General features: G+C 40.9%; 1 protein-coding gene across 1 annotated transcript in view; it reads left to right on the top strand.

Moving 5' to 3' along the window:
- The first annotated feature begins 528 nt into the window (after positions 1-528).
- Positions 529-19075, top strand: part of LOC115438212 (uncharacterized) — a 59756-nt gene continuing 41209 nt past the window's right edge. Inside the window, exons 1-8 of the mRNA XM_030161654.1 lie at positions 529-652; positions 6036-8517; positions 10068-10129; positions 10293-10331; positions 11299-11496; positions 13658-13992; positions 16524-16801; positions 18974-19075. The exon at positions 18974-19075 is cut by the window's right edge and continues 24 nt beyond it. Of these exons, the coding sequence (XP_030017514.1) occupies positions 6277-8517; positions 10068-10129; positions 10293-10331; positions 11299-11496; positions 13658-13992; positions 16524-16801; positions 18974-19075 (3255 nt within the window). The 5' untranslated portion in view covers positions 529-652; positions 6036-6276. The remainder of the gene's footprint in view (positions 653-6035; positions 8518-10067; positions 10130-10292; positions 10332-11298; positions 11497-13657; positions 13993-16523; positions 16802-18973) is intronic.

The raw sequence follows: 19075 nt of genomic DNA, 5'->3' as shown, positions 1-19075 counted from the left end.
CCTGGGGTATTCTCACTGGTGTTGAGCTGTACTTCTGCAAATAAACACCTGTTTTGGATTTGAAGACCGGCTGAATCCACTCCTCCTTGACTCCAAGTGTGAGTTTTTGATCAGACAGGTGATGGCATTAGTGTGAAAGGAAGTTTAGACCAGAACTTAGACATCAGTGATAGAAGGTAAGACCAACTGACCCCCACTACAACTCCTTCAAAAGTTAATCTGAAAACACCTTAAACAAAATAGATAGATAGACAGACAGACAGATAGATAGATAGATAGATAGATAGATAGATAGATAGATAGATAGATAGATAGATAGATAGATAGATAGATAGATAGATAGATAGATAGATAGATAGATAGATAGATAGATAGATAGATAGATAGATAGATAGATTGGGATAAAAAAAAGTTTATAAATATTACACATGTAGGTATTGGAGTCAGAGGAGCAATACCGCCTTTCACCAGGAGGGGCAGCAGACTACTGAACTGTGTCTACTCTTTTAAAAACGAAGAAGAAAAAAAAACAGTGGAGGGGGAAGTGAGTTTTTCTTTTTTTTTTTTAGTTTCCGAGATTTTCTGCATGCAAACGACGGAAAAACAGACAACTAAGAGTCAGATCCACGAGATAATCCACAAATAACCGAAGGTATGCAACAAATACGGTTCCTGGAAATACACTGCGAACCCCTAGAGTGTAGACGGCGCCCTTTGGACGGAGTTTGGGAGCTTTTATGCTAGTAGCAGCTACTTCATCCTGCTTTAGCCAGATTTGGTTTCAGCCCTCACACGGTTGAACCCAAAACAGTGCTCAAATAGACTGGTAGACTGTTGTTCTGAAGCTGAGTGTGTAAATGTTGGTGTATATCCGTGCGTGTGCGGCTGTTGTCAGGTGTAATAATGCGGTCATGTGGACTTAGGCCTGGGCTTCGGATCACACGGATGAATCCACAGTTTACACCGTCACACCCCAAATAATCTGTCTGTTTATTGTGGTACAGGCTGCTGTCAGTGTGTGAATGATATCGTGGTCGGTTGTTATGACGTGTTTGAACGTGACTTAGCTGAAAACAGCAATTGCGCATCACACGCTGATGTGTTTCGGTGCAGACTATTTCCTGGCTTTGTCCACTCAAACAGATCCATGACATCAGCCTGTGGGGTGTGAGATGGGGAGTCATTCCTGTGTTTCCAGGTTCATGTTTAGGATAGAGGTCTGGTGTCTTTAGTTCTCTATTTTTGTCACTTTTCCAGTTGCAGATCCAGAAAAAATGGAGGGAGAGGGGCATGTATTCATATGTGATATCCTTTTGTGAATGGTCCTGTTCCTCCTCAGCTGGACTGCTTGCTGTGTTTACAGGACAGACTGGTCATTAGGGTCATATGTCACGCACATAGTATACACTTTAATCTGAATTAACACTGAAGCTTAGATGTAAACGTCACATCCCTAAAGTACCAGGACCATCACATAGCTAATAGGTCGGCCTCAGGCCAACAGAGATTTACCTCAACAGGTAAAGTGACCCAGGGTCATAATTCTATATAGAAAAGTGACCCAGGTTCACAGTTCTATATAGAAAAGTGACCCGGGGCTCAGATTTCCATGAGGTCAGAATTCTGTATGACCCCGGGGCTGGCCCAGTGGTACCGGGTGCACAGCCTTACAACATATTAATTTGCACTTTCATAACTATTTATGGTAGACAGATGAATTATACCTCATTTTGCATGGAATAATGAGCACTTTTAGATGTGTGATTGAAAAGAAATGTTTTAACCTAATTTTCTTTCTTAAAAATAGTTAAATCCCCTCAGTAATGGATGGACAGAAAATCTGTTTTTGACCACTTTATGAAATCTGCCTGAAAGTGCGGTCCCAGTTTTCATAAAACTGTAAAATCTTTACTGTTGGTCCTAGAGGACTGGTTTTGGCCCGTTGGCCGTATGTTTGACACCCATGCAGTGCTTCCCCTAGAATTTTTTGTCGCAGTGGTGCTGTGTCGGTAACCTAGCAACACTAGGGGGGTCTGGGGGCAAATTTTGCAAAATAATCCTTTAAATAGTGATATCTGGTGAGTTTTGTGGAAAGAAATTGACAAATTGCAACTTACCAATCACCAGATTCAAGTTACCTTGAACTAGTTCAATCATTTAAGGACCATCTAAACCAGATACCTCAAAATAAAAGTTAACTAGAAGTTCTATAGCTTATTTCAGAGTGGCCAGCCCGGTGTCGGAGCTGGTTCCTGCACCAGTTCCACTGGCAACCAAAGTGCTGCCCGGGAATGGCCTGCGTTTAACCCATTATGTGAACCCATGTCGCGTCATCAAAAGAGGGTGCTGCTTCACCACCGAAAAAAAAAAAAAAAAAAAAAAAGGGAGATGTCATATCTGTGTCCCTTGACACTTACCGTAGATGTAGTAGGACTGATGCAAGATGGGATAGGTTGTAGGAGAAAAAATGCATGTCTGCAAGTGAATGCACGAGTATCAATGAAGATAACACAGAACTCTGAAAAGATGGTTTTGATTTAATGCAACACAGAACATTACAGCTGGGTTTCTCGTCCATTTTCCACGCTCACGTTTTCTTGGTTTGTTTATTTTTCCACTTCTGACCCGGATCAACCTGGTGACGTCCACTGATGTTGTCACAGTTTGCTTAGAAAATCCAAGTTTTACTTGGTGCCCGTCTGGAACCAAGTTTTCGGTTCCTGAACGCTCTGACTGTTGGTGTGAACACGTCGGCCGGTTCCAGATTCAGGAACCGGCACAGTTCTGTGCGTCTGAAAATGCCGCTGCAGTATGTGCCTGGTTCTACAATGTCTCTGTTCCATTTTATTTGATTCCAGATTGTTTGCTTCAGTAGCGTGGGCAGAGAGGGGCAGGAGGGAGGGAGGAGGTTGCATTATGACACCCAAAGCAATAGCCAAGTTGGTTAAGCTGTGGCTAACAACTTGTAATAAAATTTAGCACATCATGTTACTTCAAAGTCAGTGTTTTTTTTGTTTGTTTGTTTGTTTTTTTTTGTTTCCAGCAGTGCCACTGTAGAATGTATATAGGGGAAACCTTACCCATGGATTAGCAGTTACCTGGTTTCCTAAAGTGAAAGATAATTTGCTTCAGCCATTTTCAGTTTCATAGATATTTAGGGGCAGGGCAGAAATTATATTTGCTCTCAGCTTATTTTTAAAGTCCATTATGCTGCGTTTCCACTACGTGGTACTGGCTCGACTTGACTCGGGTACCAGGGACTATTCCTGGAGACCGTTTCCATGACAGGGTACTACTGATTTTAGAGTACCTGGACATCATAGCAATGATGCATGTAACTTCCGTGTCGTCTGCTCAGAGAGTTGCTGATAAACTCGCTTGTTGTGTGTTGCCCTGTTAAACTCACGCTGAATCCCTTCGTCAGCCACTGAGAACAGAAATGTCTGAACCTTCTCGACTGAGCACAATGTCATTTTAGGGGCTGTCATCATGGATTAGCCTACCAATATATTTACTGTCAACTTCCGAATCTCTCTTTTAAAAAATAGTGTGACACAGTGACACAGAGACAACTCTCTGACCATTCTGTAGTCTGCAGTGTTTACACGTTACATTTTAGTATCTCTTCACCCATTTATGAAACCTCGGCCCAGCCAGTACTAAAAAACTAGTAGGATACTACCAGATTCCAGGTTCTTTTATGTCATGGAAACGCAAAAAGGTCAAGTCAAGTCAAGCCGGTACCACGTAGTGGAAACACGGCATTAGTGGTTGGCCTTCAACATTTCATAAACTATAACAAACTTGGTAACTTGATGCTTTGTATAATACTGTCAGCGGATGTTTTGGTTTTGAAAGAAATTATCTTTTAGTTTTCTCAACGAAAACTCAAATTGGATTTTTCTATCTTTGTTTTTCTTTTCTTTTTGTTTTGAGGTGAAGGTGCAAGTAGAAAGGCATAAGTTTGTGATCCAGAATCCCACACAAGTATTAGGTTTTCCGATTCTTCTATGATTTCTTGGACTCTGACCTTTGTGATTATTTTCTTTTTCAGGGTATTAAATATGAATGTTCCAGAAATCAGGTATTTTTAAATAAAAATAAAACTGATTTGTCTCAAACACCAATCATGAGTGAATCTGTATAATTCATTATATTTTACTACCAAGTGCGACAGCAGAAAGAATTCAGCAGCTGGACAGAACAATTGGCAGTTAGACGCAACTTTGATTTAAAGCATGTGAAGCATTTATTAGATATTCGAACTGTGTAAGATAACCAATCAAACATCCAAAAGAGAAACAGTACTGCTCTGCTGACGGGGGCTAGGGCCTTGATGTGGATTTTCAGGCCGGACTTCAAGACCCAGTCAGGGGCCAGCTGGAGACTAAGTCTGGTCCTGCCAAAGCCTCAACACCTTACTTTTTATTCTCTAAATCTTTTCTTCTGAAATTTTTCTAAGTATTCAAATCTTCTTCTGAGAAAAGCTCACAGTCACATAAGCCCTTGGACCCAATCCCAATTCACCCCTTGGCCCTACCCCTTCCCCTACCCGTCGGCCGTACCCCTTGCACTTGGCACTACCTCTTGAAATAGAGTTGTAAGGGGTAGTGGTTGAAACATTCCTCTATGAAATGGTCCAACCCTTCCAGACCTGTTACGTCATTATCAGTAATCGATGCCGCTATAAACACATGCAACAACTTTATTTCCAAAAGAATTCCCAATGCCGTCAGCAGCTGGAACTGTCTCTGTTCCATGGGCTGTGGTCATCTTTTTGCAGCTATCAATCAAACCTCAGAAATGCGATCTGTAACACACTGAAACAGCATTAAACGGACGATCAAATGATTAAGTTATTTACAAAGAAAATACATCTCATACCCCTCCGTTTGTATTGTGGCCTGCCTTATGTTTAGATAAGACCATTTCCCATTGCGTCTGTTTAGATAAGACAGCTTTCAGTGGTGTGCCAATCAGCCTATTTACCCATACATGGTATATTTGCTGTATCTACTGGAGTCCAATGTTCTGATGATGACCTTTTTAAGAAGTAGAACAGGAACAATACTGGTGCACTGGTACTTTCTTTTAAAAGAAAGTATTAATTTATAACAACAAGCGGCATTGTATCCGTGGTGCCATTGTACGATAGCACCCTCCCGTGGTGCAACAGCGGCATTGCCCCCGTACGCCTTCCCATGCTGCAACATCGGGACAAACATGCGGACACGCGTTGGACACGTGTCGGACATAGAACGTCCATTATAGTAGGATATAATGTGGCTTGGTGTATAACAGCCTTACAGAAATAGCAGTCACTTACAGTTTTAGAGAGTGAGAACCAATCAGACACCACAGCCTAAAAGACACAGTCGAGCTCTGTGTTCAGGAGCCTGGTTTAAAGGCTGGTTTATCATGGTACATGTGTACACCTATGCTCGTTTGTTCAACGAACACTCATCACAGTACACACTGGCCCTTGTTTGCCCAGACAGTGGTACGAACATATTTGTATCAGTCATTTTCCATGATTCTCTAAATTTTCCATCACAGTGAGTTTGTGATGCACTAAATTCTGATCTAGAGTTGCTTTCTCTGATGGAGAGAACTACTTGTTCCTAGCACGTAGGACATTTTTCAGGTTTATCTAAAAATTTAACTGAGGCTTTCGGATATTTAAAAATGGAACTGTGAATGTAATACTGTAGAAATATGTAAAATGTGCTTTGTCTGTCTCCTGCCTCTCCTCTAACTGTTTCTATCAGAACTGAGCATGGAAAGGAAATAAATTAGTGTCTGTTCTCAAAGTGTCTTGTTAGTAGCAGTGACCTTGCTTTCTCTCTCATCATCTATGATTATTGCTTTTGCCATTTTTGTTCCTTCTCACTCTAAGTCGAATGAGTGTGTGTTCAACAGGACTACTGGACTGGACTCCTCAAGAGAAGACCTTCCAGAGGAGGAATTTTTCCTTTTCAAAATGTTGTCGTCCAACTCCACTGATAACTACCTCTTCTGTTTCTTAATTTTTCCAGCTTTGCGTTGCACCTAAGGAGCCCCCAAATTGGAGGGCTCCCTGGGAGCACACTCCTGATTGGCCAACCAGCTGCCTCCTTACGGTTGGCTCAGCTCAAAGCCCAGCTTGCACTGACTCAAATAAACTCTCTAGCTGTTGGTGGCAGGGCCAACATAGCTGCTCCTTACATAGCTGCTACATCACCTTCCCCCACTGCAGCAGCCATCAGTCTACTCAACCTTCTGAAGATAGCCAACACCATGTCCCATCCCATGTATAATCCCTATGCTGCTGGGAACCAAAGGCCCACCCAGGGGCAGTATGGACCCTCTAGTATGCAGACAGAGAGGGACCCTCAATTGGCTCCATCTCATATGGGACCTGGTACTAACTTCAGCTCAGTAAGTGTATCATCTGGAACTCCTGCCAGTTTTGGTGGAATGTCCTCCATCCCCGTGCATTCACAATCAATGAACTACAGGACTGAACAGAGTTGGGGTCCAATGGACAAGGACATAGAGAGGTCCATTGACATGCACATTAGCAGAGTTAGAGAAAGTGTCGGACAGCCGATAAATCAAACTACTGGCCCAGGAACTTCCTTATCCAGCTCTCATCACGATGAGTTGCATCGCTCAGGTGTAGGAATGAATTCCTATCACATGGCTTCAACCTCTGCAAGAAATGTGTGTGTTGAAAAAGGTAGCAGCTCCCTAGATTGGTTGTCCAACTACAGCAAGAGGCCCACTACTGACTCATTTTCATCAATGCGTTCCTCGGCTAGCTACTTAAGTAGCAGTGACCCTAGGCTTGATATCTCCAGTGAAAGGGATCGTGGTGCATCAATTCCAGGATTGGGAGATTATGACTATCCACCAGACAAACCTGCTGCCCCTCCAGAGCCCACTCGACACATATACACCTCGGAATCAGCTACCAACATCCTCCAGCACTTTGGGCTTGAAAAAGATGATTTGGAGGATCTAATTGCATACCCTGAAGATCAGGTCACCCCTGCCAACCTTCCTCTTATCTTGCGCCAGATTCGCATTCAAAAGGCAGAGAGGACGGGAACTGCAGCTTCTTCAGCAGGATACTCTGAAACTTCATCTTCCAGGAGTAGAATGGACAGTTTGAATAGTTCCAGGCCAAAAGGATACCCTGAGCCTCCACCACTTCCCCCATCCCGAAGTGGAATGGACAGTTTGAGTAGTTCCAGGCCAAAAGGATACCCTGAGCCTCCACCACTTCCACCATCCCGAAGTGGAATGGACAGTTTGAATAGTTCCAGGCCAAAAGGATACCCTGAGCCTCCACCACTTCCGCCATCCCGAAGTGGAATGGACAGTTTGAGTAGTTCCAGGCCAAAAATATACCCTGAACCTCCTCCACTTGCACCTCTCAGAAGTACAGTGGACAGTGTTAGTGGTTCCAAGTCAAAGCTATATCCTGAACATCTACCCTGCAGAAGTGGAATGGACAGTTTGAGTGGTTGTGGGACAGCAGAGATGCGTCCAGAGGAAATATCATCTTCTATTCTCCAGCCAAGTAAAGTGATTGATTATGGACATGTGGGCAAATATACAGGAGTGGTTGCAGATGAGATTGGAAGAACAAGTGGTGGTAGGGCCAGTGGTGGAAATGAGGGTATTTTGAAGATGGACACTAAAAATGGTAGCAGTCGAGAACCACTGCAAAGCACTGCACCAGCAATGAAGAGCAGTGGCTTGGTTCCTTCCCGAGACAAAGGAAGTTCTTTTTCTGGTCTCAGCTCCACGTACAGTTCAGGTCTAAGCTCTGGGACTCCTCCAAGCCTTGATCGAACAAAAGGATTAAACAATGAACCAAATCAGTCTTCAATACTCAGCTCTTTCAATCTACCAAAGACTGACACAGACATCAGAGTTAAAAATCTTGAAACCTCCAAACCAGTTCCTGTGAAAGATCCAAATATGGCCCGCATGCACCATAGCGTCCATCCCAACCGAACTGGCCTCGTGGTCATCGACACCCGACCCAAGGATCAGAGTAAGACCCAAGGATCAACAGGTGCAGAGGTAGCACAAAAGCCGGAGATGCAGCAACAAGTGTGGAAGCAGGCAGCGCCGCAGCAGAAGACCCAACCATTGACTTCCCCAGTGACCGTGCAAAAACCAGTGGGCCAAACATCGGGGCTGTCAAGTTCAGCTGCTGCTAAACCAACAGTTCCGTCAGTTCCTCTTGCTTCTCACATCCCCAGCATCACTAACACCTTGAGACGTCCTGCGGTTTTCCCCGGAGCATCACACCCAGTCATGATTCAACCAACACTTTCTCCGTCAACTGTTCCCTTCGTTCCTTCAACTCCCTCTGTGCTGCCCACCAACAAGCAGCCCGCGGTGAATGTGACCACACCCAAGGGTTTGCCAACACAGGCCATGATGCAAGACTACGCAGCAGCCTCACCAAGAGTCTTTCCACATACCTGTTGTCTGTGTTCGAGACAGTGCGGTCATATGAAGGTGAGTAGAAGACTGCACTATCTTCTGTCTCCTTATAGGATCTGTTTTTTGTTTTTTTTATGCCAGTTTGTATTTTTTTTCTTCCTTTATTTGGGGAGCATAAAATTAAGGATGGATAGTTTTCTCATTTGTACCCAGTGGCCCTGTAGTGCCTTTTTTGGTACTTCACTCTCTGTAATATCAAATGTCATTTCAGTTGTGAAAAATACACCCAGAATTTCAAAGTTGTCTCTGATTTTATAACTTTGTTACTTTTGACTTGCATAAAACACAAAATCATAGTCCTCCCTGTCTCAAATCCATCCCTCCAACCACAGGATTTCACAGTTTAAAGGACAATACTGTAACCCTGAGTGTTTTAGTATAGCCCTTTAATTTTAATAGTTTAATAAGTTATACTTTACGTGTAAACATGCCATTGTGTTTGCTTTGAAAACAAAGACTGTTGAACATTTCTGTTGGTTTCATGTGAGGTTATGAAGTATATATTGTTTTTTTTTTTTTTTATCATTCTGGTATTAGCTTTAGCTTTTGTTAGATCATCACTGTCTAGATTTGAGCTTTGTAATGATCTTTGATAGACTGATATGGACCGATAACTGATAATTAGATACAAAATCCTGTGGAACCACACGCTTAGAAGAGTAATAAGCTATAATTATGGCAAAAATATCAGAAAAACTATTGCCTTCGTGGATGATGGAAGATTCCTTTTTTTTTCTACATTTCAGAATTTATCCCATGTTGTCCCATATTGTATAACGCATTTAAACAATTTGCGTATTTTTCATTGTTCCTTGTGTATCATTGTTTTAACTTTTTTTTTTTTTCTCAATGATGGCCGATTCAACTCAGTTATTAAACATTAGATTACTCTAATAGGACATCACAATGTATTGACTCTGTTGTAAACAGATGATTGGCCCCTTTTTCATTAATGTTTTACTTGGATACTGAAGACTCTACATTGATTGTGTTGTCTTGACCTGTTGCCGGCGGAGACCCCTGATGAGATGACCATCATCAGTCCTCTCAGTCTACCTGAAGCCGACTGAAGAACCAGCCACCCCAGAGTCAAGACCCCCAAAAGAAGATGAAGACCATATGTTTGTTTTTGCCTTTGTGACTGGCATTGTGACCCCTGTATTTATGAAAACTATTTTATGCCCTTCAGCTTCATCCGATAAAGCATAGCTGGACTTATGCAGGAAGATTTGGTACAAAAAGGACTTTTTATTTCCTCTGAGCTGTCGTACAAGCTCCTTTCTCATGTATTCTAATGTTTATGGCTGCTGTTAAAGAAGATGTAAATGCTTTTTTTTTTGAATTGCTGCAGTTAAAAGTTAACACATATAAAATATGACAGAGTATAGAAAAGGGAATGGATTCATTGGACTTCTGAGAGGCAAACCTGGAAAATCATTTTAAGGCTGCTGTCATGTTGCATTAAATATATCTGTAACATCAAACAGACAGGAACATGCAGCTTTGACGTGGAACTTGAAAATGATAATGTTGTACATCTGAATGTGTATTTGTCGTTTCACTAGGACTGGATCCTTCACCAGAACACCAGCCTTCACCTGGAGAACTGCAAAAAGCTGCGCCAAAAGTCAGTCCTCTGTTTCATCTACTTTTGCTTCAGTAAAGCTCTTCTACATTGGTGTTTAATGATTATTGCTTTTGAGTATATTTTGGAGATCATCTGTCAAAATGTTAGTTTAGAAACAGTACTTGCTTGTTAAACTGCTGCATGTGACTTTTCTTTTTATCAGATACCCAGAGTGGGACGGTGAAATAAAACTCTCATCCAGGTAAATATTTAAAAACATAGGGCCTGATTTACTAAGATCACAAATTTGCTTGTTCGCGCTAAAAATGCGTGTGCTATTGATTTGTGTGTCACAGGTGATCAACTCAGATTACCTACACTAATGCCAACAGGTCAAAGTCTTGGAGACTGCCATATTTAAATGAGGGTTTTGCGTATGCTAGTGGTTGTTGTCATGGAGACAGTCGGCTGTATAAACTGCTCTGGGATACACCAGCACTAATGGAACTGTGACTGGAATGATCCAGATGTTAAATGTACCGTAGGAGGAGTTTAGTCAGAGAAGGTACTGATGACTCCTCCTGTGACTGGACCCAAATCAGCCCCTAGAACATCTAGAAGTTCTCCAGTGGCATTGTGGGTAGGACATACGTCTGTATTAGTTGATCTAGAAGTTCTCCAATGGCATTGTGGGTAGGACATACGTCTGTATTATTTGTTCTTGGGTCATTCCATAAATGTTGATGTGATCAGAATAGATTGGTTCTGTGCATTGCCTTTGCTTGAGTCTAAGCCCTGCCTCCTCAGCCAGTTTATGGTGAAACTGTTCCAGTTCAAACCTGTCTTTAAGACCAGATAAATATAGATGCAAAATCAGCCACCGCAACCAGTTTCAGGTTTGGTCAGTCACATTCCACTAAATAAATGTTTACATCTACTCCTCCCAATAATTTTGCTCATTCTAGCAGATACACCCATATTTCATTTTCATTAAGGCAAAAACACCAAATGGGTTGGACGAGTTATTTTGTCCATTTGAGAGACACAGCCCTCGGTGCGTCCTGTTAGTGGATCAGCCTCAACCTGTTTTTGTGTGAACAGTCGAGTTTGCACACATTTTTACATGCTCAAACCTTTAGTAAATCAGGCCCATAGTATCCAACTCTGCTGAACCAGGAGCCTTCTGTCTTTGCAAGTCATGCAAGAATTCTTTTTGCTTCTTTCTCCAGTGCTGCCAAGCCGTCTCCTTCTGCTCAGTCTCAGCATCGTCCACTAAAAACCAGACATGGAAGCCGTTCCCGTTCTCGTTCCCATTCCCGTTCCCGTTCATCTAGCCCGCGACGCTACTATGATTCCGACAGTAGACGGGAAAAATACAGGAGCCGATCTCGGTCCCGATCGCCACAAGGCTCCAGATATTCTCGCAGGTATGTGAAATGTAAACAACTGTAAGATGAAAAACTCATGGATTTTGGTATCATGGTAATTGTAAAACATTAAGTACTTATGAATATTCATTATGCACTTTCAAAGCGGTAATCAGCACTAAAGCCACATTTAAACTTATAAGTAGAATATAATAGAGCTGATTGGAGGGACAAACAGCTGCACTTGTGGACTGCTATAGCTTTACTAGAATCACACATCAGAAGACAAACACTCTTCAATGGAAACACCTGCAAGCAGAAATTGGACTTTGTCCAAATTGTAAAAATATCGCTTTTATTTTGTGGAAAACTGTCATGGAAACCCAGCTAGTAACTCTGACCTCCCTTTTTATGTAGAAAGAGCTTTCTACAGTCAGGCTAATGTTACCTTTAAACTGATGCATCTTTTTGATACGAGCAGGGATGACGTTTTGTGAGCATTTTACAAAACCTTTTTTACAGTGAAAAAACAAAGAGCAAAAAGGACTGTTTCAGAAAAACCAAAAACAGTCATAAATGTTCAAAAAGTAAGTTGTGCTCCAGTACACTCCTTACAGTCCTACTTACAGGGAGAACATCAACACATTTTGTCTTTATCAGGGCACAATACAAACACTGTGCTCAATTATTAAACGTCAGTACATTGTGGGATATTAATCATTTTAATCATGTACAGGGTGGGGAAGCAAAATGTACAATGAACATTTAGTTGTTTTTTCTCAGCAGGCACTACGTCAGTTGTTTTGAAACCAAATGTATATTGGTGTCATAATCGTACCTAACACTATTATCCATACCTTTTCAGAAACTTTTGCCCATATGAGTAATCAGGAAAGCAAATGTCAAAGTGTGTGATTTGCTGAATGCACTCGTCACACCAAAAGAGATTTCAGAAATAGTTGGAGTGTCCATAAAGACTGTTTATAATGTAAAGAAGAGAATGACTATGAGCAAAACTATTACAAGAAAGTCTGGAAGATACTATTAAAGAAGAATGGGAGAAGTTGTCACCCCAATATTTGAGGAACACTTGCACAAGTTTCAGGAAGCGTGTGAAGGCAGTTATTGAGAAAGAAGGAGGACACAGAATAAAAACATTTTCTATTATGTAAATTTTCTTGTGGCAAATAAATTCTCATGACTTTCAATAAACTAATTGGTCATACACTGTCTTTCAATCCCTGCCTCAAAATATTGTAAATTTTGCTTCCCCACCCTGTAAGTGTGGATAAACAAGTGATAAAGGAAAATAGATAGATATAAAGACATAGATATATAGACATATCTTGTTTTGTTTTATTTGCCACTTCAATTTTTCCCTTTTGTTTTCTTATGGTCTCTGTTGTTACTCATAAAAAGCCATTTCTGCTTGTATTGAAAAAATGCAACATTTAATGGTATATTTAGCCTGACTTTTTTTGTTTTTTCTTTTTGCCCTTTTAATACACTTTTACATTTTGCGTTTTTTGACCCAGTGAAGCACCTACCAACAATTTTTTTTCTTCAATATTTGCATAATTTGTATTTATATAATTGCAGTCCATACAGCAGAAAATATCTTGTTAGTGTGAAACTGGTACAGACAGAGCTCCGCCCTCTGTCTGTAAGAGCTTCTCACTGAACATTGGATGTGTGTGTTCTTATAGTCAAACTTTACAGGAAACTGATGTATTTCAGCCATTTATGGTAAGATTAAGACAGAGCGTTGTGATTGTTTTGATACAGGTGTTGTTTGCGTTTCTTTAGATACGTTAGAAACAGGATGTGTGCTGGTTTGTGTCTGGGGCAAAGGAAATTTGTGGTCAGAAAAAAAGAGAACTGCTCTAAGTATTTTTATCAAAAGTTCGGGGGTGAGATGGTTACAGAGAAATAAGAGTTTGCAAAGTCACAAAGCGTTCATGACCTTTAAGAAAAATGATGTTTCAGCATTAACATTAGCTTTAAAGTTCTCTGAGAATGTAAAGTGAAAATAGTCAAAAGAAGAGAAAGGTTGCTATTTAATTTCATGCAGCAGTTGCTTAAGTAGACTTCTCCTCATTTACATAAAGGTTGTCCACAGTCATATGAATTATGTCAGTCACAGAGAAGTTTTGAACTTTTCTTCAGGAACTCTGTACATGTTTCTGCAATGTTGTGGAAATGATCCTCAAATTTCCTTCAGGTCCAGGTCTCGTTCTCCACCCACTTCATCCCGCCGTTATCGCTCACGTTCACGAAGCCATGAGAGACGGTTTTCGCCAAAGAGGAGCCACGAGAGAAGATCACCGCGAAGGATTGACGAAAGACGGCCGTCACCACGGAGGAGCCGTGAGGGACGACCTTCACCGCCGAGGAGCCATGACAGGAGACTGTCATCACAGAGTGAAGAAAGACGATCATCACAGAGGAGCAGCCATGAGAAACAGTCAGAGAAATCATCCACCCAACGACAGCCACCAAGCAGCCACGCAGAGAAACTGGCCAAAAAGGTGCTGGAATCAACAGCTTATGCAGCAGGTTGGTGTAAATTGACAAGTGACTAAATGGCATTGATTAACAGGCGAAAGGTCCAAACTGCATACATATAGAACACGCCAAATGTCATAAGAACTGGTGTGACAATGTGATTTCATGAGATCAGTCTCAACTTTTGACCCATCACCTTTCTGAGAAATGATCCTACACTTACAGAGTTTATTTTATTTACATACATATCAAATGAAATTAATGCCTGACACACTAAGACTGCTTTAGTTCAGAAACAGCTCAGGAACAATTGCATTATCCCACCATGGAGTCATGTCCCTCATTTATTTTATCCTAAAAGTAGAATAAGTTTTAGGGTCTCACCACATTCCTTCCAAACCAAAACAGCCAACTGTATTCACATTAGGTACACTTACGTTGTAAGGAATGAGTGAACTGTCTTTTCAGCATGTATCAGATCTGTCTGGGCATGATAAGGTAAAGCAAATGTGCTGCCACATAAATATTTTCAGTAAGTCAGTCAATCACAGATCTGCAGTTGAATGAGAATCTTATTCGATGTTAATTTATGGCAATGCTTTGAATAATAATGGAGGTTCTATGATGCGGTGCCTGACTAAAGTTGGACTTTCTAATTGAAGTTTAACTCAGGTTTAAAGGTGTTTTCAATCAATTTAAGAAACAGGACAGAGACAGTTTAGTACACAGGTGTCAAACATGTGACCCGGGGCCAAAACTGGCACACCAAAGGGTCCAATCCAAGTTTGTGAAATGCAGAAATGACACTGAAGATATAAAAGTTGCGTATGACTTTTGTCACCAGTTTTTCATCAAATCTGTAAAACCCCAGTCATAGCCTAAGTATCACCAATCCGTTAGTCTTTCTGTGATTACTCATGTGAATCTCTTCCCTCACGGTGAACAGTTTTGAAGTCTACTCCACCATAGACAGTCCATGTGTTCACAAACAGAGCCACTTGGTCGACATGTTTGTTGTTGCTTTTACTATGGCTGCATGAACCTCCGCTTCCCACAATGCACGTTGCAACACATTTCCAAAAATGCCCGAGTTACCTCCCAGCTCTGTTTGTAAACACATGGTTTGTTTATGGTGGATGGCACTAAGAAACTGTTCGGCGTGCGGGAAGAGATTCAGGTGAGTAATCACAGAAAGACTTACAGATTCATGATACTGAGGATATGACTGGGGTTTGACAGATTTGATGAAAAATTGGTGACGAAAATCATTCGCAGCTTTAACAATCAAGGACGTTAAAGTCATTTTAGGCCAATTCAATCTAAAGTGGATCAGACCAGTCAAATGCTATCAGAACAAACTATAAATAATGAAATGTGCACATTTTCTTCTTTGTTTTAGTGTAAAAAAACAAAAGGTTAAATTACACAAAAATGTTCACATTTACAGACTAAATATTCTGCCTGTTATTAAATGTTTGTGTATTTGTAGATCCACTGTATCTGTACGTTATAATGAACATGTATAAATGATAAACTAAGGTGTAATATTGTTAAAATTGCACTTTTCTTAATAATTTTCCAGTTTGTTCATATTTGTTCATGTTATGTTCAAGTGCAGTTCGTAGATGTAAACATTTTCATTATGAAATATGACTTTTTTCACTAAAAAACATAGAGAAAACTTTAGAGTTGACATTATTTATAAGTTCTTATTCTATTATTTATATTATTGGACTGGTCTGGCCCACTTTAAATCATATTAGACTGAATGTGGAATCTGAACTAACAGGAGATTGACAGACCTGCTTTAGTACATGATTGAACACCCCAGTTTTAAGCATATACAGGGTGAGGAAGCAAAATTTACAATATTTTGAGGCAGGGATTGAAAGACAGTGTATGACCAATTAGTTTATTGAAAGTCATGAGAATTTATTTGCCACAAGAAAATTTACATAATAGAAAATGTTTTTATTCTGTGTCCTCCTTCTTTCTCAATAACTGCCTTCACACACTTCCTGAAACTTGTGCAAGTGTTCCTCAAATATTGGGGTGACAACTTCTCCCATTCTTCTTTCATAGTATCTTCCAGACTTTCTTGTAATAGTTTTGCTCATAGTCATTCTCTTCTTTACATTATAAACAGTCTTTATGGACACTCCAACTATTTCTGAAATCTCTTTTGGTGTGACGAGTGCATTCAGCAAATCACACACTTTGACATTTGCTTTCCTGATTACTCATATGGGCAAAAGTTTCTGAAAAGGTATGAATAATAGTGTTGGGTACGATTATGACACCAATATACGTTTGGTTTCAAAACAACTGACGTAGTGCCTGCTGAGAAAAAACAACTAAATGTTCATTGTAAATTTTGCTTCCCCACCCTGTATGCCTGAATACTGCACCTAGAATGAATGTTGTACCACTCATTTCAAGAACCTAGATACTTTTTCCCATTTCAAGATTTTTGTATTCATGCTGCACTTGCAGAGAATTTCACATGCTTCTAGGCTGCATCTTATTCAACATGTTAACCCCCCCATTTTTTTCTTGCCAACCCGTCTTTTGTCTTTGTGTAGCTGTTCAGTCTCTGTCTAACCAGTCTGACCTGGAGACTGTGGTGAAAACTCTGGCTCCTGCCCTACTGGTTGAATTGGCCAAAATGAATTCCTCTGCAGCGTCATCATCATCATTATCCTCCTCTTCGAAAGGAGGAAAACGCTCACCCCCTCATTCTGCTGGAGGAAAGAAGTCATCCTCTGCTGCTTCCTCCTCTTTGACGACAGCAAAGAAGAAGGAGCCGACTAAAGGGAAGCCGACTGCACAAAAGCCTGAGACCAGTTCATCCGCAAAGAAAGTATGTGACCTTATGTTTCCAGGATTCCTATGGGGTCTTAAAAAGGCTGAAAAGTCTTGAATTTACAAATATGCATTTAATACATTAAAAAGTCTTTAAAAGGTATTAAATTTGATTTGGTAGGTCTTAAGTTTTGCCATAAACTTGTTGACTGTACTATTGGGACCAGTTGGCGTGCGTCCGTCCGTCCGTAAACAGTTTTTGAAGAATCTTCCTCTCCGAAACCGTCAGTCAGAATGACTTGATAGTTATTGTGAAACATTTTGGGGTTAGGGTCTACAAAGTTTGTTCAAAGAATAGAGAAATACTCGTTTTTTAATCATTTATGAATTTTGGAGATTTTTTTAAAAAAATCCCCATTGGTTTATAATGGGACACATTTCAAAGTGTTATAGGGATGACAAGTGTGTCGTCATGAGTCCCTTCCGTGGCCAAACCCCTGCTGTTAACATAAACAGCAATGGCTGCAGCCCATGAACTGCTCACCTCTTTCACAGTGACATCCTACTTCACTGAAGTCGGTTCAAATAGTTCTAAGAGTTAGTTTAAAACCAGGTGGAAGTCTGCAGGGAAAGTTCAGGTGTCAATGACAAAGAGGAGCTACAAGTTTGAGGTGAGAGCAAGTAGCTAGTGAACATAATGCCCCGTTTCCACTGTGTGGTATCGGCTCGACTCGACTCGGCTCAGCCTTTTTGCGTTTCCATTACGAAAAAGGACCTGGAATCTGGTACCCGGTACTACTTTTTTGGTATCACCTCCGCTGAGGTTCCAGGACTGGGGACCAGATACTAAAACGTGACTTTTAAAACACTGCAGACCACTGATTGGTCAGAGAGTTGTCTCTGTGACCCGCCGTTTTACAGAAGACAGATGCGGAAGTGGACAGTAAATATAGCGGTACATTAATCCACATGATAACAGCCCAAAACTACACATGGTCGGTCGAGGAGATTCAGTCTTTGGTGGCCGACGTAAAAATTCAGACGAGACAACACGCAACAAGCGAGTTTTCAGCAACTCTCCGAACAGATGACACAGAAGTAACGCGCCGCATCGCTATGACGTCCACGTACTGTAAAGTCGGTAGTATCTTGTAATGGAAACGATCTCCAGGAATACCGAGTCGAGCCGAGCTGAGCCGAGTCGAGCTGGTTCCACGTTGTGGAAACGTGGCATAAGTGTGTTAGCAGTAAAACTAACCTTACTGTACCCGGGTACCGTTAGCATTTAATTAGCTATGTTAGAATAGGTACCATGTGGTTAGTTGACAATGTAACTGACAGTATACACACACTCATACATCATTTTGCTGTAAAGTTACATATAGACTGGTAATGTTATATAGCTAATGTTTAGCGATTGTACTAGCTAGGTAACATTAGGTGCTGATGCTAGCCTATACTAAGCTGTATTGTTCATCATTTGAGGTCCAACTTAACATATCAACTTCTGCCATCTTCTCCTTTTCGTCAGGAGGACAGTGGTGATCAGATATTGTTTTATGTACATCATTTCTGTTGTTGCAACACAGGACACAGCATTGCATGGTTTTTACAACGTTTTGAATGTTCTGCGATAAGACACGGAAGTAGCGTTTTAGACTATGAGCCCCATAACTCCAAAACATTTGCAGATATTGATGTAATTACTATTGACAATAGATAGGAAGTCACAAATGGGCTTTCATTTGGTGCCATGACCTTTGACCTTGAGTGACTTTGGAAGGTGAAATGAATGTCAATTAATGTCTTTAAATATGCTGTTGGACTATAGGAGCCTTTGTCCTATTTTTGTTTAAATGTGTCTGTTAAATGTCCAAGCTGCAGAGAAAGTAATGTTAGTCGACTCAGTTCCACCTGTTCCAACCCGACAATTTATATTGAAATTAGGAACCAGTTATCATTAACTTTGCAGCCTTTGGTGAGAAATGATCCCAGAACATTCAGCCCAACACACATGCTGCAGATAGTCAGAAAAAGTAGACTTTGTATGGTCGTGAAATGGGCATTAAATTCTCTTCCAAGTAGTCTTTCAAAGGTCTTCAAAAGTCTGAAGTGTAACTTGTAGAAACCAGCAGGAACCCTGGTTTTACAGTCTAGTGTTCTCTAACGCCCTCCTGTCATTTTGGTAGGATTTTGCTTTTATTGATAGATTTGGGTCTTTTCTGTTCAGGCCTCAGTTCCAACTCAAGTGTGGATCGGCGGGTTGACTGACAAACTTTCTCATGAAGATGTGGCGTCTGCTGTGGAACAGTTTGGAAAAACAAAATCATTC

The sequence above is a fragment of the Sphaeramia orbicularis genome, chromosome 18, assembly GCF_902148855.1.
Source record: "Sphaeramia orbicularis chromosome 18, fSphaOr1.1, whole genome shotgun sequence".
Taxonomy (NCBI): domain Eukaryota; kingdom Metazoa; phylum Chordata; class Actinopteri; order Kurtiformes; family Apogonidae; genus Sphaeramia; species Sphaeramia orbicularis.
Note: the sequence above shows the minus strand (reverse complement) of the source record. Positions and strands in the feature narration are given on the sequence as shown.